Here is a 14,686-nt window from a genome sequence, read left to right on the forward strand (position 1 = left end):
ACTCACAATACAAGATTGCTAGCATAAGCTTGGGAAGATGTGCAAAGTCCTGGAGCAGGATTTAGCATGCACTAGAAAGTGAAGTATTTCTCCGACTCATTCCAAGGGTTGGTAAGGTGGTGCTATGTGCCATGTGGCAGGATTTTCTTCATACAGACATGAGAAGCTCAATCTGAGGTTCCTCTAACTTGGTATCGCCTGTTACTCTGCTCAGGATGGTGGATTTTTATGGGACTGTTGACTCTGACTTCAGATTTCTGCTGTAAAAATGTTGGGAGTGGAGGAAAACACTGCTCAGATGCTGTTTGGATTAGGTGGCTGTAAGTGGTGTGGTGTAACTAGGTTAAGTGTTTGATGATAACCCTGTGCCATTATTTTAATCTTAGTAGTTTTTCCTTATTTAACTATTTTCCTTGTTTTTCCTTTACTAGATGAGGGCTATTACCAAGGTGGAAAGTTTCAGTTTGAAACTGAAGTTCCTGAGGCCTACAATATGGTGGTGAGTATTTGTCATTAGTCTAATGGTTATCATTTTAGTTTGTCTTTCCAGGTGATGGGACTTCAGAGGGAATTTGGCATTGAGACTGAGAAAGGATCTTGTGTCTGTTACTAAAGTAGCGTAGGTTTATAGAAAAATCTTCATTGCCTGGAGCTCATCTGAACTCCTGCTCAAAGCTGGGCTAGTGTTAAAAGTTGAGTTTGGTGGCTCAAGGCCTGGGCCAGTTGGCATTTCAGAATCTCTTAGGATGGAGATCTCACTGCTTCTCTGGGCCTCTGTTCCAGTGCTCAGTTACCTTTGTTGTGATTTTTATTTTTTTTCCTTTATCAGATCAGAATTTTCCTTTTTGGACCTTGTCTGTGGGCCTCTTGCTTTTATCAGTGTCCACCTCTTAGAAGAGCCTGACTCAGTGTCCTCTCTGCCCTCCCAGCAGGTAGTTGCAGACAGCAGTAGGGTCCCTTCAGTCCCAGGCTGAGCAAATCCCCATCCCTTGACTCCTTGCACTGTATGTGTTAATCCCTTCTGGGACCATGCAGTGAGGATGTGGAATGCACAGGTACAGTGACAAGTGGCACCTCCAACAGTTGTACTGGTTGTCTCCCAGGCTGTTCCGTATCTTTAAGAAAATAACAATTTCAATGGTAATTAAGCAAACAGCTTTTCAGGGGACCAGGAAATAATGGCGATATTTTCTTGTAGGTAAATGGAAAGCTCCAGACAACTTGGCCTTTTCAAGTCTGAGACTCGGTATTTCATGATTGTACTTTACTGAAATTGTAGAACCTTGCAAGGGAGGAGAGATGCAATTACAATAAAAATAACTTCAGACATTGTTTTCAGCGTTTAGCTGTCAAAAGAACAAGATTGCCCCCCAAAATGGAAAACAATTAAGGCTCACCTCCGATTCTCAGGAATTACAGCTGCTGTTATGTATGCTGATAGCTTGATACCTAAGGAAACTAGACTAATTTGAGCAGCTGAGTTGCAATATTTGCAAGTTAGATATATGAATTTCTGGAAGAAGGAAGTGTCATTTACTTTTAGTTTGAATGCTTTTGATAATTCTGTTATTTTCCCCCCCCTCTTTCTGCTTTGTTTCCTTACTTTTGGTGTTGATAGTTCAGACCCCTTTTTCTTTCAGAGAGGCTGAAGAATGTATAGGAGAGGATTCCAGGGACATGTTTCTGGGAAGACCTTTGGCTCATGTTCAGCTGCACCAGGCCTAAATTCAGCGTTATCTGTATGGAAGAGTTGCAGTCACAGCATTGTTTGTGTAAAAGGGGGAAGGAGGTGTGGTGGTCTGGAAGGTAACAGCTTGAATTCCCGGACTGAGCTTGGAGGACACTGAATTAGCACTGCTAGTAGAGTAGAGAGGTTATGTTTCTGAAAGCATAGTTGACATTGGGTTGACATTCCAGAAGATGCCTTCAAGTTCCTAATATTCCTTTATAATCTATGGATAAATGGGATATATACACTATAAAGTTAATGCTTGCAGAGGACTATAGCTTTTCTGAAACAGCTTTGAATTTTCCCTTTCATTATTTTGATAGTTTTTCTCTTCTTTTGTAGTAATATTGGTCAAGAATTATCTGCTCAAGCTGTTTTGTTTTCAAAGGGTTTAGGATCGTGTCTGTCTTCAGACTTGTCTTAGTACATGTAGGTGCTTCAGGTAGTGTTTGCAGTGGGATTGGTTTGGTTGTGGAGTGTTTTAAGTTCCCCTTACCCTCACCAAAGGCTTTCAGATGATGATACAGGCAACTCTTAGTAGCTTGTGTGTGGTTATCCTCACACAATAAACACAACGGTGGTCATTTAAGGTTCACTGCATTCTTGTTCTAACTTGAATAAATACTGTCATGGCCAAAATGGCTTTTTTATTAAGGGGGAAACCTTCTCAGGTTCTCTGCTCTCCTAATTTTTTAGTCATCTTCAACAGTAACAGTTTAACCCCTGTGGTAGTTTTGGGCACAGGGGAACACACACAATATATACCAGTTTTATTTTCTTAAATTACTGTATTTCAGTTGTTCATCTGAAAAACACTAGTGTGTATAATTGGAGAGCTGAATCTTAATTTTGATCTACCTGTTTTGATTCTCAAGTACTAGAATTAAAATGTCTCTGGTTTGTTATGGTTCCCTTCTCAGCACTGGCAGAAAAATCTACAGCAAATGTTAATTAAATATTTTTCAATTCCAACACCTCTCATCCAGTACAAAAGAATGCTTTGGGACTAGCTGGTGTTTCGAGAAAATATTCCAAATAATGTTGATTTCAAATTTCTCTTAGGAACCACACCCTTTCTCTGGGGAAAAGGCTGTGAATTGAAGAACTGCAGTTACAGGACAGATACCTCTAAGTACACGTGTCCTTTTTAGAGTGCCAAATTATCAGGATCTGAAACTGCTTATTAAGTTCATTCATTGATTAGCAGTTTATATTCAGTCTGTCATTTGGGGAGAGCAGTGGAAGGGACAGATTGTTTATAACCTTATTTTTTCATGAAATGAGACAAGCTTAAACTGAAGCTTGTTCTGCAAAACTTCCACCAAAGCTGAGGTTGGAATATGCAGAGTTCTCAAACACTTGCAAAGCTTGCTTGCACCTTCAGCACGTGTTCATGGATTTGGTGGAGTGGCCTGAGGATGGAGGGAGGGGAAAGGCAAACAGTTTCCAGTGCCAAAACTAAAGTGGGATCCCAAAATATTGGGCTGCTCGGAAATGGAGGAGGAAACGGATGCAGTCACTGCTGTGCCCCCCACTTGAGATTGGATCTACCTGTGCAGCTTTTGGTGTCTGAGGTGAAGGAAGATTTTGAGCAGTGAAATAAATGGATTTTGTGAGCTTTGTTGTACGAAGTGTCACACGTACGACCTGGAGGTGGTTGGAGGTGTTCAAGTGAAACATCACCTTGAGGGAATCTTGTGTGGATTTGTTGGGCTAAGGAGAAGTCAAAGTTGACTTGGAACAAGCTCAAAGAAGTTTTGTTTGAAGATGCATTTTATGACAGTGCTCCAGATTGTCCTATCTGGAGATAGGGGAAAGGGAGAAGGAAGAGGGAAAACCTTTGTCTTACTGTCCGAAGTGGGTTTTTCTAATTTTCAACAATGAAAAACACTTCAAAAGGATAAAGAAATTCTTTTGTTTTCATGATACAAAAAATGAGACACTAGTTAATTCACTCTGACTGTGAGGGTTTGGGGATTTCATTTATTTTTTAAAAGAGTTTCTATAAAGCTTTTTTCCTACTCATCAATACATTCCCTGTTTGAAGGTACATATGGTAGAAATTTACTCTTTCATCTTGATCTACTGGCATGGAATAAATACTTCTGCTTTCTTTGCTTGAGAACTAGACATAATCTTTCAAAACAACATGAAGGTGTAACTAATGAAAAGCTGTGCTGTTAGAAAACTTCTAAAACCAGCATATGTTTTGAAGGGAAAGAGTTTGAGACTGTTTTCAGTCAAAATCTGTGTGATGGTTTGGACTTGGCTCCCTGCCAAATGCCCGAAAGTCACGACAGCAGCCCCCTTCCTCCCTCCCTTCTCCTCTTAGGGCAAAGAAGAAAAAAAAACTATAAAAAATTAAAGAACCCAAAGTCAAGTTGTTTATATAAAATATATATATATTTACGTAAATTAAAGTTATATACAGTTAAGATGCTATATACACAGTAGAAGGGGATTCACTCCCCGAAGGGATAAGGAAAGGGGAAAAAAAGGGACACCGAACAGGTATACTTGATCAAACTCAAGAACTATACTAGTAATTAACAAAACAGATCTCACCACTTCCCTTAGAAAAGCAGGATTGGCAGACACAGCCAGCACTCTCCGAACCCCCCACGTGGCAGGCCAGCGGTCGCTGCAGGCCTCAGCTTTAGATAAGCGAGACCAACGCAAGGACCTACAGTTCCCGACCCTCGCTGGAAGAGAAGAGAGAGAGGTCTCTAATCTCCAACTTATTTATACTCTGGTTTACGTAAAAATCGTATGGAATACTGGGTACTTGGCCACTTCCTTGGTTACAAACTGGTTACCAGGAAGGCCTAGATCAAAACCATCACAATCTGTTACAACTTGCAGATGTGTTGTAGTGATGGGTGTTTCTTCTTTTAGAGGATATTTTTTGGGTGCCTTTTTAATGTCTCAGTGCCACGTGTATTTTCTTACCCCTTTTCCAAGGAGTCTTAATTAAAAAAATATTTAATGAAAAAGATAATTGGGAAATTGAGAACAAGATGATGACACAAACCACGTCATGCTGCAAATACAACTGTGACTGTTTTGTCTTCTTGACTGAAGACTTCATGGGAAACAGTAGAGGAAAATAGCTCCACATCTATAATATGTGATTTAATTGAAGTTATGCAAGGTGCTGCTCTGTGCTGATGTACTCCAGTGCACTTCCTATAAGGAATAATCTGCCTGATGGAAAGCTGCAAATCCTAATGGGGAGAGCATGGATGGAACAACGTGCTGTTGCTAAGCTACTGAAATTTTTATGACCTGCTGTTTATTTACTTCACAAAACTAGAGCAAATGAGACTGGATTTTAAGAATCTGTGTTTCAAAACCCACCATGACATTCAGAAATTCGGTGAGCTTGCCTGAAAATAAGTTGGGTGGCTTTTTCTATTAGTGTCTTAAATTTGGATATGACCAATTGTGAACAGGAAGGTCTGTGCTGAAGAGAAGTTGTTCTTTTGATGTAGTTATCATCATTGCATTCTCTGCTGGTTTTTTAACAAACCCCTGACCTGGATAAGCCTTCCAGGAAAACACTCTGTAGTTTCTTGGTTTAAATTGTTGTCTTACTAATTAAGTGTTAAGAAACTGACTGACTTAGAATCTGACACAGTTATGAGAAGAGAGTAAATTTTCTTGACTTTCTTTAAAGTTACATTTTTCTGAGGAAAAACCTGATACAAAAGCCCAGCTTTTGTAAAGAGTTGAGAGAAGCTGAAAGGGCAGAGAAATCTGGTTTGACTCCTGTAGGTTATGTATCAGTGCCTTTAACACCCAGACCTCTGCTGTGAGTATCAAACATATTTGCTTTTCTCAGTTCTGTGAGTTGTAGCAGTGATATGGTTTTATTTGAAGGGATAACACGGTAATTTGTTTTCTCTCCTGGCAGCCTCCAAAGGTAAAGTGTTTGACAAGAATCTGGCATCCCAACATTACAGAGACGGGAGAAATCTGCCTAAGGTAGCAACAGCATTCTGGTTTGAGTTTTTTTAAACCTTGGAGGTTTATCTGCTTGATAAAATATTGTATGGAATTGTCATGATGGCATTTTTTTCCACAGGTTCTGCAAATCAGTGGCATGTGTAGAAATATAGGAATCCACTGAAGGGATCATTCTTGCTGTGCATTAGAGGCCTTGTAGAGCCAGGTTCAGACTTAATGCTTTGTTCTAACTTGGGGTAAAAGCGTAAACTCCAATCTAAGCAAAATTTTGGTGTGGGTTTTTTTTTTTTTTTTTTTTTTTTTTTCCCTTATAACTGAATATCCTCAGGCCCTGAGGGGACTTGAGGCTTTAGTGTTTAGTGCCTAAGTGTGTAAAGTGCTTGAAAACCCTTTATATTTCACAAAGGAAGGAAAAAGCGTTCCTTGAACTTTGACAGTAGCTCTTCTATATTTGTCATTTGATTATTTTAATATTTAATATCCACTAAGGTGACACATGTACCAGTTATAACAAAGCAGATTTGGGGTCAAGATAAGTCCGAAAACTTTACCAGAATGAGAGGCTGGGTGGTTTTACTTGATAGTAGATATTTCCTCACAAAAATCAGTTTCTGAAACTTGGATTTCAGTGTTTCATCACCAGTACCTGATGGTCTAAATGGCCAGGAACCAAACATAACCAGAAGTGAGAAGTGTAACTGTCACTTTTCAAGTTAGTGGCACATAAAAGAAAATGTAGATGAAGCAGATGCAATGACAATGTGAGATTGAAAGCTGTTCTGAAGATCCAGAATGGTTGTTGACATGTATAGCAAATTAGCACTTAAAAATAGAAAAGCTAATTTTTTCCTGTAGATTTAAAATCATGTTAGTGCTGTGTTTGAGGTCCTGGTGAAAGTGAATTTTTCACAGGGCAATCTCTCACACTTCATGAGCAGGTCCTTAAGAGAACTGAAATGCTTTGAGTCACATAGTGCAAGTAAGGGAACAAATAGGTGAGCTCTCTGGAACCAGAATTACTGGACACCAAACAATAGCTAAAGTTGAAGTTTCAGTACAAAATCTTCTGAGGTTAAATAAAGCATCACATCCACAGAATCCCACAATGGTTTGGGTTGGAAAGGACCTTAAAGCCCCTCTCATTCCACCCCCTGCCACGGGCAGGGACACCTTTCACTCTCGCACGTTGCTCCAAACCCGGTCCAACCTGGCCCTGGACACTTCCAGGAATGGGGCAGCCAAAGGTTCTCTGAACACATTCTTGAGGATATTACACTTTTTCCTGCTTTTAAATGGTTCTAATTATGAGAGACTAATGTAGTGTTGGAACACCACAGTTCAAATGAAGTGAAACAATTTTTTCAGCATCCGCACTGAAACATCAGCTTTATTTGATTGTCAGATACCTTAACATATCAAACCTGTGAGATATCTTACCATTTAGATGGAAAAACTAAAATAACTTAGATTGCTTTATGCCTGTTATAATGGAGGATGCACTCTATATATAGTACCTGCAATCAACTTACACAAGAGACTTTAAATTAAAATAGCTTCAGTTATTTTTAAAAGCAGGAAAAAAAAATCTTCTTCAGTGTTTTTCTCAACTGCCTTTTGCTAAACATACATAATGGTATAAGTATGTGTTGCTTTGATAATCATCCCTGGATTAAAACATACCAAATAGTTAAGATGGGGGTCAAGTGCAATAGTTTTGGGTAGGAAAAGTGTTGCTTCTCTGTGCTTTATGGATTGCAGTTACTCTGAACCGTAATATTAACAGATCACATTAGTTAAGTCTGGACCACACTTGTGGATATTGCCTCCACTGCACATGTGGATAGAAAAAGTCAAGGTTTCTCCAGGGCTGATCTCCCCATTACAGGAATTTTTAGTGAAGCTGTAAGTCATGTCAGCTGCAGTTTCAGAAGGTTTTAAACTTACTGGAATCATGCAGTTCCCAGGTCAGTAGCTGTTTTTGCAAGATCTCTTTAGGGTGCTCTGTCTTCAACAAGAAAAAATTCCTCAAAGCCTTCTTCCATGCAGGAATTACAGAATGAGCTACTTGTTGGAATGAAAGCTGAGCAGCTGACTGGTCACATCAGTGACAGTTTGGGTTACTGTATCTTCAAAAATGGTGATTTTTGCAATCTTCCCATAGGAACCCAAATCTAAGGACTTGAAATCATATTCTGGGAGGTGTCCATAAATACAAACCCCAGATGGTGAGCTGTGGTTATCAGTGCCAGTCCCCCATGACTGAGGACACACTGGTCTCTTCTTAGCTCCTTCTACAGCTGAAGACAAAGCAAACTAGGTGGTCTTTAAGGTCCCTTCCAACCCAAACTAGTCCATGATTCAAATGGAAGTAGTGTTTTATTGTTCTTCCCTGTTCCTGGTGAAGTTCCCCCCTCGACAAACTTGCCCTCCTGTCAGCCCAGCTCCCCTGTGGCAGCAGAATCCATGGATGGCAGGTCTTTGAACAGGAGCTACATGCAGATGCTTGTTCATCCAGCAAACCAGTTCATGTTTTTTGTGTGTTTCTGCTCATTTAGGTGTTCATTCTATGTGTGTGATGCTGAGAGAGCCTCTCACTATTCAGACCTGCCTGTCTGGCTCTTATATCTGGGTCATCCCTGTGGAGAGCATGGGATGCAGCCTCTCTAGTCACCAGGTTCTGGGAAGAGGTTCTGATTAGGGGCTTAATGAGCATTGCCAATCTGTAGGAAGAAAAAGGATACTGCTCTATAAATTAATTACATCAGCAAATGAGGAATGAATATTAAGCCAAGGGACATTACCTGTCTTCACTGCTTTCCTGCCAGAGCTCTAGGAGAGGTGTGAGTGTCTTCTCAAGTCCTGGTTGCAGGTGTCCCCTGCTGGAGAGAGAGCTCTGAGGCCTTGGGAAGCTGCAGAGCTGTCAATGAGGCTTAACTGATGTGCTTGAGGCACTCTGAGCTTTGTCAGTGAATATTTTTATGATTTTATTGTGTGTTTTAGAGTTATAAGAAGAGGTGAAGGGGAGTACTGCAGCACAGTTTTATAGGGAACACTATAAACGCTTTCACTTTTGTTACATGAACAAAAATGTCAGCCAGAAGATGTTATTTTTAGTGTTCTTCAAATGAGTTTTGAGCTGCACTACTGGTAATGGCATATTTTACCTTTTGAAAGGCACAGAAATGAGATTAGCGGCACAGTTAAGATGGAATGGTCCTGTCCAGTGTGATCATCCTCTTCCTAGCCTCTCTAGGAGGACAAGGAGTCACTGGACAAGGAGTATATTTCCTTGGATTAAAAACTCCATGCATTCAATAAAAACTACCTGGATAGCCTGTATGGTCTAGCGGTCTGCTGTGATTTTTAAATTACTTAATACATGTCACCCTGAAAATTGGTAAAACCTAATGGTTTGAGATTAGTGGGTTTCACTTTTTAACCCTGTCACTGCAGTAGCAGAAGCTGCTGGTGGTGGTGAATTTTTGTGCTTTGCCACTTTGCTGTGTTGAGATTTCAGTTTTATATTGCTTACAAAGGAAGGTATGATTGGGGAATCCAGACTTTCCCATTCATATTATTGCTTTTGTGAGCAAGACTTCAGCTTATTTCTCCATTATTCTCTGGTCTCCAGTAGTTTTCCTTCTCATAACTGCTGAGGTTTGGACCTCAAAGGTCCAGAAATACCTAAAGAGTTGAACACACCTCTGCGATTTCAACTTGTAAATAGGTCAGCAGCTTCACTGGACTTAATATGTAGCATAATATGCTGGTCATAAATTTCCATGCTGGAAATGTGCATATAGGGAAGTCTGTATCTTATTTTATATATTCATGCGTGTTTATACTAGAATTCAAGAGCATGTGTTGTAGTTTATAAGGAATCTTTTCCTCCTGAGCAGACAGACTAAAACTATTTCACATTCCTATCCCTGCCTCTAGGAAGCTAAAGTCCTTTCACAGAAGAGAGGATGATAATCCTCTTTTTGCTAATTAGATATCTCTCCCAAAATACCCTTTTTCTGGATTGGATTGTGCTAGTTTTGGTGAGAGATGCATTGTTTCTGCAAGTTTGTCTCTCCACCGAAGATTAACATGTTCTAAAATGTGTCTGTGTGCTCAGGGGATAAAAAAAATGTTCAGTGTGGAGACTGTCACAGGGATTTCTGTCACACATACTCTACTTGAGAAAAATAATTGAGGTGTTTTGACAAAGGTTTTGCTCAGGTTGGGAGTTCTGTGATGACACTGTGTGGAATGTAATTTTAGGGAGACATGCCAACTCCTGTGGTTTAAAATTCCACTGTATGTAGTGGAAGAAGTAGATCTTCTGTTGCAATTACTAATTCCTAATCTTTTCTTAGAAGATTTCTGAGAAAGATTAACTGGAAGTTACACTGTATAATATAATATGTCTTTTTTTCCCCAGTTTATTGAGAGAACACTCAATCGATGGTACTGGCTGGGCTCCAACTAGGACATTAAAGGTACTATTCCGTTTTAGATGCATCCACTGAACTAGATATAGTTTAAAAATCCTTTTATGGACTTGGAAAGAGGCAGATAATGTGCTTTGCTCTAGAAACAACTGAGATTTTTGTCTCTTAAGTGCTGGTGGCAATACTAGAACAAGTACAGTGCTGACTGATCATAGAAACATTTGCCAGTTTTAGTGTAGCTGCACAAATCCTGCTGTGACTGATAAAAGGGTTTGTAGCTTGGTGGGACTGCAGGTGACCCTGAGACCCCCTGCTTGGTAAGGGGGTCTGCTGTTTTTTCACTCAGGCAGCAGTTACCAATGGCAAGAGCATGATGTGAGCAAGACCAGCAGTAATGTCTGGTAATTTCCATTGATATTCCTGACAAATCAGTGTGGAGCACTGAGCTGTAATCTTCCTGTTGCTGGAATTGTGCTGTTGATGAACAGTGTGACCACACAGTCCAGTTCCTTGTCAGTGCACTGAAGGTTGTGATGGGTGTGAGTTCACCACAGACCACAGAATTATGTGGAACAGGGAGAGAACCATGAGCCAGGGTGGGACTAGATGAGCTTTAAGGTCCCTTTGAACTCAAACCTCTATGAACATTTAGAAACCGTGGCTTGGAGCATCTGCTCGCCTCCATAACACTGTGTGAGTTTGCACAGTAGCACTCTGCATAGTATCCATTCTTGGCCAGTGATGGACTTGCAAATCAGTGTTTCATATTCCTCTCATCAGTCTTTTGAAGGCAGACTGGTTTTCTGGAGGAATAGTACCCAAATTTGTCCAATAAACACTCCAAACCACTGCTAAAATATTGAATTTGAGAATGGGCATGTACTGTACTTCTGCAATAAAAATTGCCAGGAATTACTAATGCAGCCATTCGCTGTGCATTAGTAAAACCACTCCAGTTAGATAACACATTAAAAGCCCCATGCACAAACCAACTCTGCTGTATGCTGCTGCATGCATGGAGCTTGTGTGATTAAACCTTTAGAAGGCTGAGGTTTCACACTGTGTCCCATCTTCCCAATCCTTGTGGTGGCAGCAGAACTCTTACACGAAAAATCCTTCAAAATAAGCTGCTGTGGCCTTTTTAATAATTGGCTTTAGTATCAAATGAGTAGAAACCTAAAGAAACTTTCTGAAATAAAAACAAAAATCTGCTAAATAATCTGTAAAATTATCTGATAAAATGTATTTTAACAGTGTAGAGAATTCTTAATTGTTGTTATGAGTTAACAACAGGAGCTTATTTACCTCTCAGTCTCCATTCTGTTGTGTTCTGCATCATTTTATTGTATACTTTCCTCTCTAAAACAGATAATTCTTATGAATTAAGGCTGAAGCTGAAGACTGCTGCAGTTATTTTGGGCCTCTGCTCAGAGTGTCTGAACTCGCTTTTCTCCTGCTTTTAGGTTTGATGTTCAAAATGGAAGTTTTCCAGACAGAAAGCAAATAATGGCTTTAAATCCATTCTGTTCTCAGATTTTATGTCACTGGAAATACCAGCTTTTAAACATTTTATGTGAATTAACGCAGTTGCTGTTACACTGATACCCTGCTTCTTCCCCTTCTGTAATCCCAGTTTCACACTCAAAAGTGCTTTAGTATCTCTTGTTATTCCTCAACATTCACATCTTTGTACCCTATTTGCCCTGACTGTGACCTGCCTAGTTAAGATACTCCTTAGTATTCTCCAGCTTTCTCCTAAATGCTTCTTTTCCCTTTGCTGTAAGAATATCTGGAGTGATTGATTTTTAAAAACTGAAAAAGTGGATCTGTGTACTGTGATTGCAGAATTGGTTCTAAAAGTCAAGCTGTTCCTTCTGTAATTACCTCTAACCAACTACAGCTGGAAATAGGTCCAAAAATAAGGGGCTGTTGCTGCTGTCAGGAGACACAGGAATGGGAAGTGTCCAGGTAGTCTTAAACTAAACCCACCTATAGGAAAGCACTGGTTTTCTCAGGAATTTGTCTCACATAACTTCAGATGCAAGGTTAATAAGTATCTGCCTGTGCTATTAAATTATCAAATCTAAAAAGAATTAACTCATTTCCAATAAACTATTGCTGTTTGGAGTTTATCCTTAAGAGGCTTGCTTATTTAATTAGTGTTTAGTACTAAATGGGAAAATTTTGCCCTCTTTGTTGCAGTAGTTCTGCTGTTGCCTTCATCAGTAAAATTACTTTATTGTTTATGCAATTTACTTTATTATTGCAAGTTACTTTATTATTTATGCAAATGCTAAACTAATCTCTTGGAGAAATAAATCAGAGGGTTGTGACTTAACTTTTCCAGTTAACTTTACCTCCATGTTTAAGCATCAACCTGAGTAGTTTTGAAAGTACAAAACTTCGATCCATCATCTTAAGGAAAAGAGGTGGTCTGCTGTCAAAATCATATGTAATCATTAGTGCAGAGGAGTATTTTAAACAGACAATAACTGTCACTGTCTTCAGGATGAAGGGAAAAAAGAAAACCTGTATGTTCTGTGTCATTCACATTAATTCTTGTTGCTCATTTTTTTTCTCAGTGTTATGGCACCATTGTACAGCTATTGATTTATTCAAGTTATGTTTTGGAATGGGTCTCTTTGTCTTTCTTCTCCACCTCTAAAAATTGAATAAGCCACAGACAAAAAAACTTCAGACCCAATGTTTTGTCAAGAGAAGATGTAAGCCACTAAAGACAATCTTCTTTGTAGATCTGACATTCTGTTTGCTCTTAAAATAAGCTTCAGGACATTTTTCTGCAGGGTTCTATTGTGTTGTATTTTGATTTTTATAAGTTGGCTTTATCAGTTTTGTAAGAAGTGATTTATTTCTTTCCTCTCTGTACCTGCCCAGGCTGGTGAAAACACACAGCTCAACATCTTATCATAGCCTTTGCTTCATAAAACATTTGCAAAAGTTTTCATTTTCCCTCTTTAGTATCTTCTGGTAAAGCCAAATCTTTGGTTTAGGCATAGTAGCTGCTATTGCTGGCATGTGAGTCAGGAGAGCAGGGTGGTACATCAGTAAGTCTGATTAAACTGTGGTTGTTTTCCCCAAATTGTTGATTTCTGAATATGCAATTTGTGTCAACTTTAATCAGTAGAGTAGGCTGGTTTCCTGAGGGCATGGCTTTAGTGTTCCTAATCCCTGCAGTGTAGTTCATTAGGGAGCTATCACAGAATTCCCCAGGGAACAATTTATACAAGACTATCTGCCTGCCCTGAAGTACCCTCGAGGACAAATGTCGAGGAGGCAGTGACAGAAGGGAGGGATTTTAGAGGAGTGCTCCTGCATACTTGGCAATTCGCAGCTGGCTTGGTCTGGGAGAGGAACAGACTGGAATTGTTCCTGTTTTCTTCCCTCTCATATATTTAAGCACAGAAGAAGTCGTTTTCCAGCCTTCCTCCTTTTTTTGTGTTTGCTAACTGGAGCAGTTCATGCCATTTAAGTTCCCCAGAGCCCTCTGTCAGCTGCTGCTGTGCTTGGGTGGGAAGCATGGACTGGGATGGCAGGCACATGAGAATTGAGATACCCTTTGTGGGTGACTTATCCCAGGTGGAAACGGTGTTGTTCCCGCTCCAGGAATTCTCAGAGATGGGAGAGGAAATACAAAAGAGAAAATTTCATTTGGGAGAAGACTCTTTAGGAGGGAAGAAGTTTTTTCTACATCTCTGGAGAGAAAACTTTTTTTTTTTTTTTTTGAAAATAGGATCAATGATAAATTTTGTGTGCTCGGTTACATTTTAGCAGTTGCAGAGAGGTGGTTACTCCGTGGGGGGAAATCCCAGATGTTTGAGGAGGAGAAGCATGACAGAGGCTGGGGAAGGTGGGGCTTGTTGGGATGAAAAGTGCTTGGCTTTCTGAGCTGCAATGAAGGGAGAAGCTGGGCTTGATTTTAAGACATGATGGAAGAAGGTGAATGGAAGAGGAAAATCACCTGGAGCTGGTGCCTAGGCAGACAGGATAGCAGAGAGCTGCTCCAGGACACTTGTTTTATTGGAGTTGTTGCTTCAGTTTATAAAGCAAACCAAAAATATTTGCTCCAGACATCTTGTATAAATGACTGCTGCTCCTTTCGTTCATCTGAGCGGCTTAAATTGTTTGTTTATAAAAAGTGGTTTAGCAACGAGCTTTGATTTAATCAATCTGTTAGATCTGAAATGCTCCTTGGATCTCTAAAGGAGTTTCTTTAATTGGAAGTTCATTAGCTGCTTTTGTCTGGCTTGCTCTCTGCTTAAATTAATGTATTAAATATAGTTTGCCTGTTAAAGGAAAATCTTAATCTGCAATTTACGCATTTGTTTTCCCATGAAAAGAAGTGATGTGGTTGTGTTTTTGAAGCCCTTGTTTGTGTCGTGGTTTCAGTGGCATTGCTATTGTGAAGTGGTTGTGAGAACTGCCACTTGGGAAGGGCTGGCGACTAGCAGAATTAGGACCTCCTGCAAACCCAAAGCTTTGAGACTCACTGGCCTCAGGAGAGGCGACTTCAAAGCTGTATTGAGGGTTTGGATTC

The 14,686-nt window shown here is 39.9% G+C and overlaps 1 protein-coding gene across 3 annotated transcripts in view; it reads left to right on the forward strand.

The window, feature by feature from the left end:
- The window catches only part of UBE2F (ubiquitin conjugating enzyme E2 F (putative)), a 62,782-nt gene that overhangs the window by 18,233 nt on the left and 29,863 nt on the right, over positions 1-14,686 (forward strand). For 2 of the 3 annotated variants that reach the window (XM_050340077.1, XM_050340078.1), the window contains exons 5-7: positions 432-499; positions 5,643-5,713; positions 10,122-10,179. In XM_050340077.1, the coding sequence (XP_050196034.1) occupies positions 432-499; positions 5,643-5,713; positions 10,122-10,179 (197 nt within the window). The remainder of the gene's footprint in view (positions 1-431; positions 500-5,642; positions 5,714-10,121; positions 10,180-14,686) is intronic. The other variant, XM_050340079.1, reaches the window with a different exon arrangement.

Source organism: Myiozetetes cayanensis, unplaced genomic scaffold, assembly GCF_022539395.1.
Source record: "Myiozetetes cayanensis isolate MyiCay16 unplaced genomic scaffold, myiCay2020 scf9, whole genome shotgun sequence".
Taxonomy (NCBI): Eukaryota; Metazoa; Chordata; class Aves; order Passeriformes; family Tyrannidae; genus Myiozetetes; species Myiozetetes cayanensis.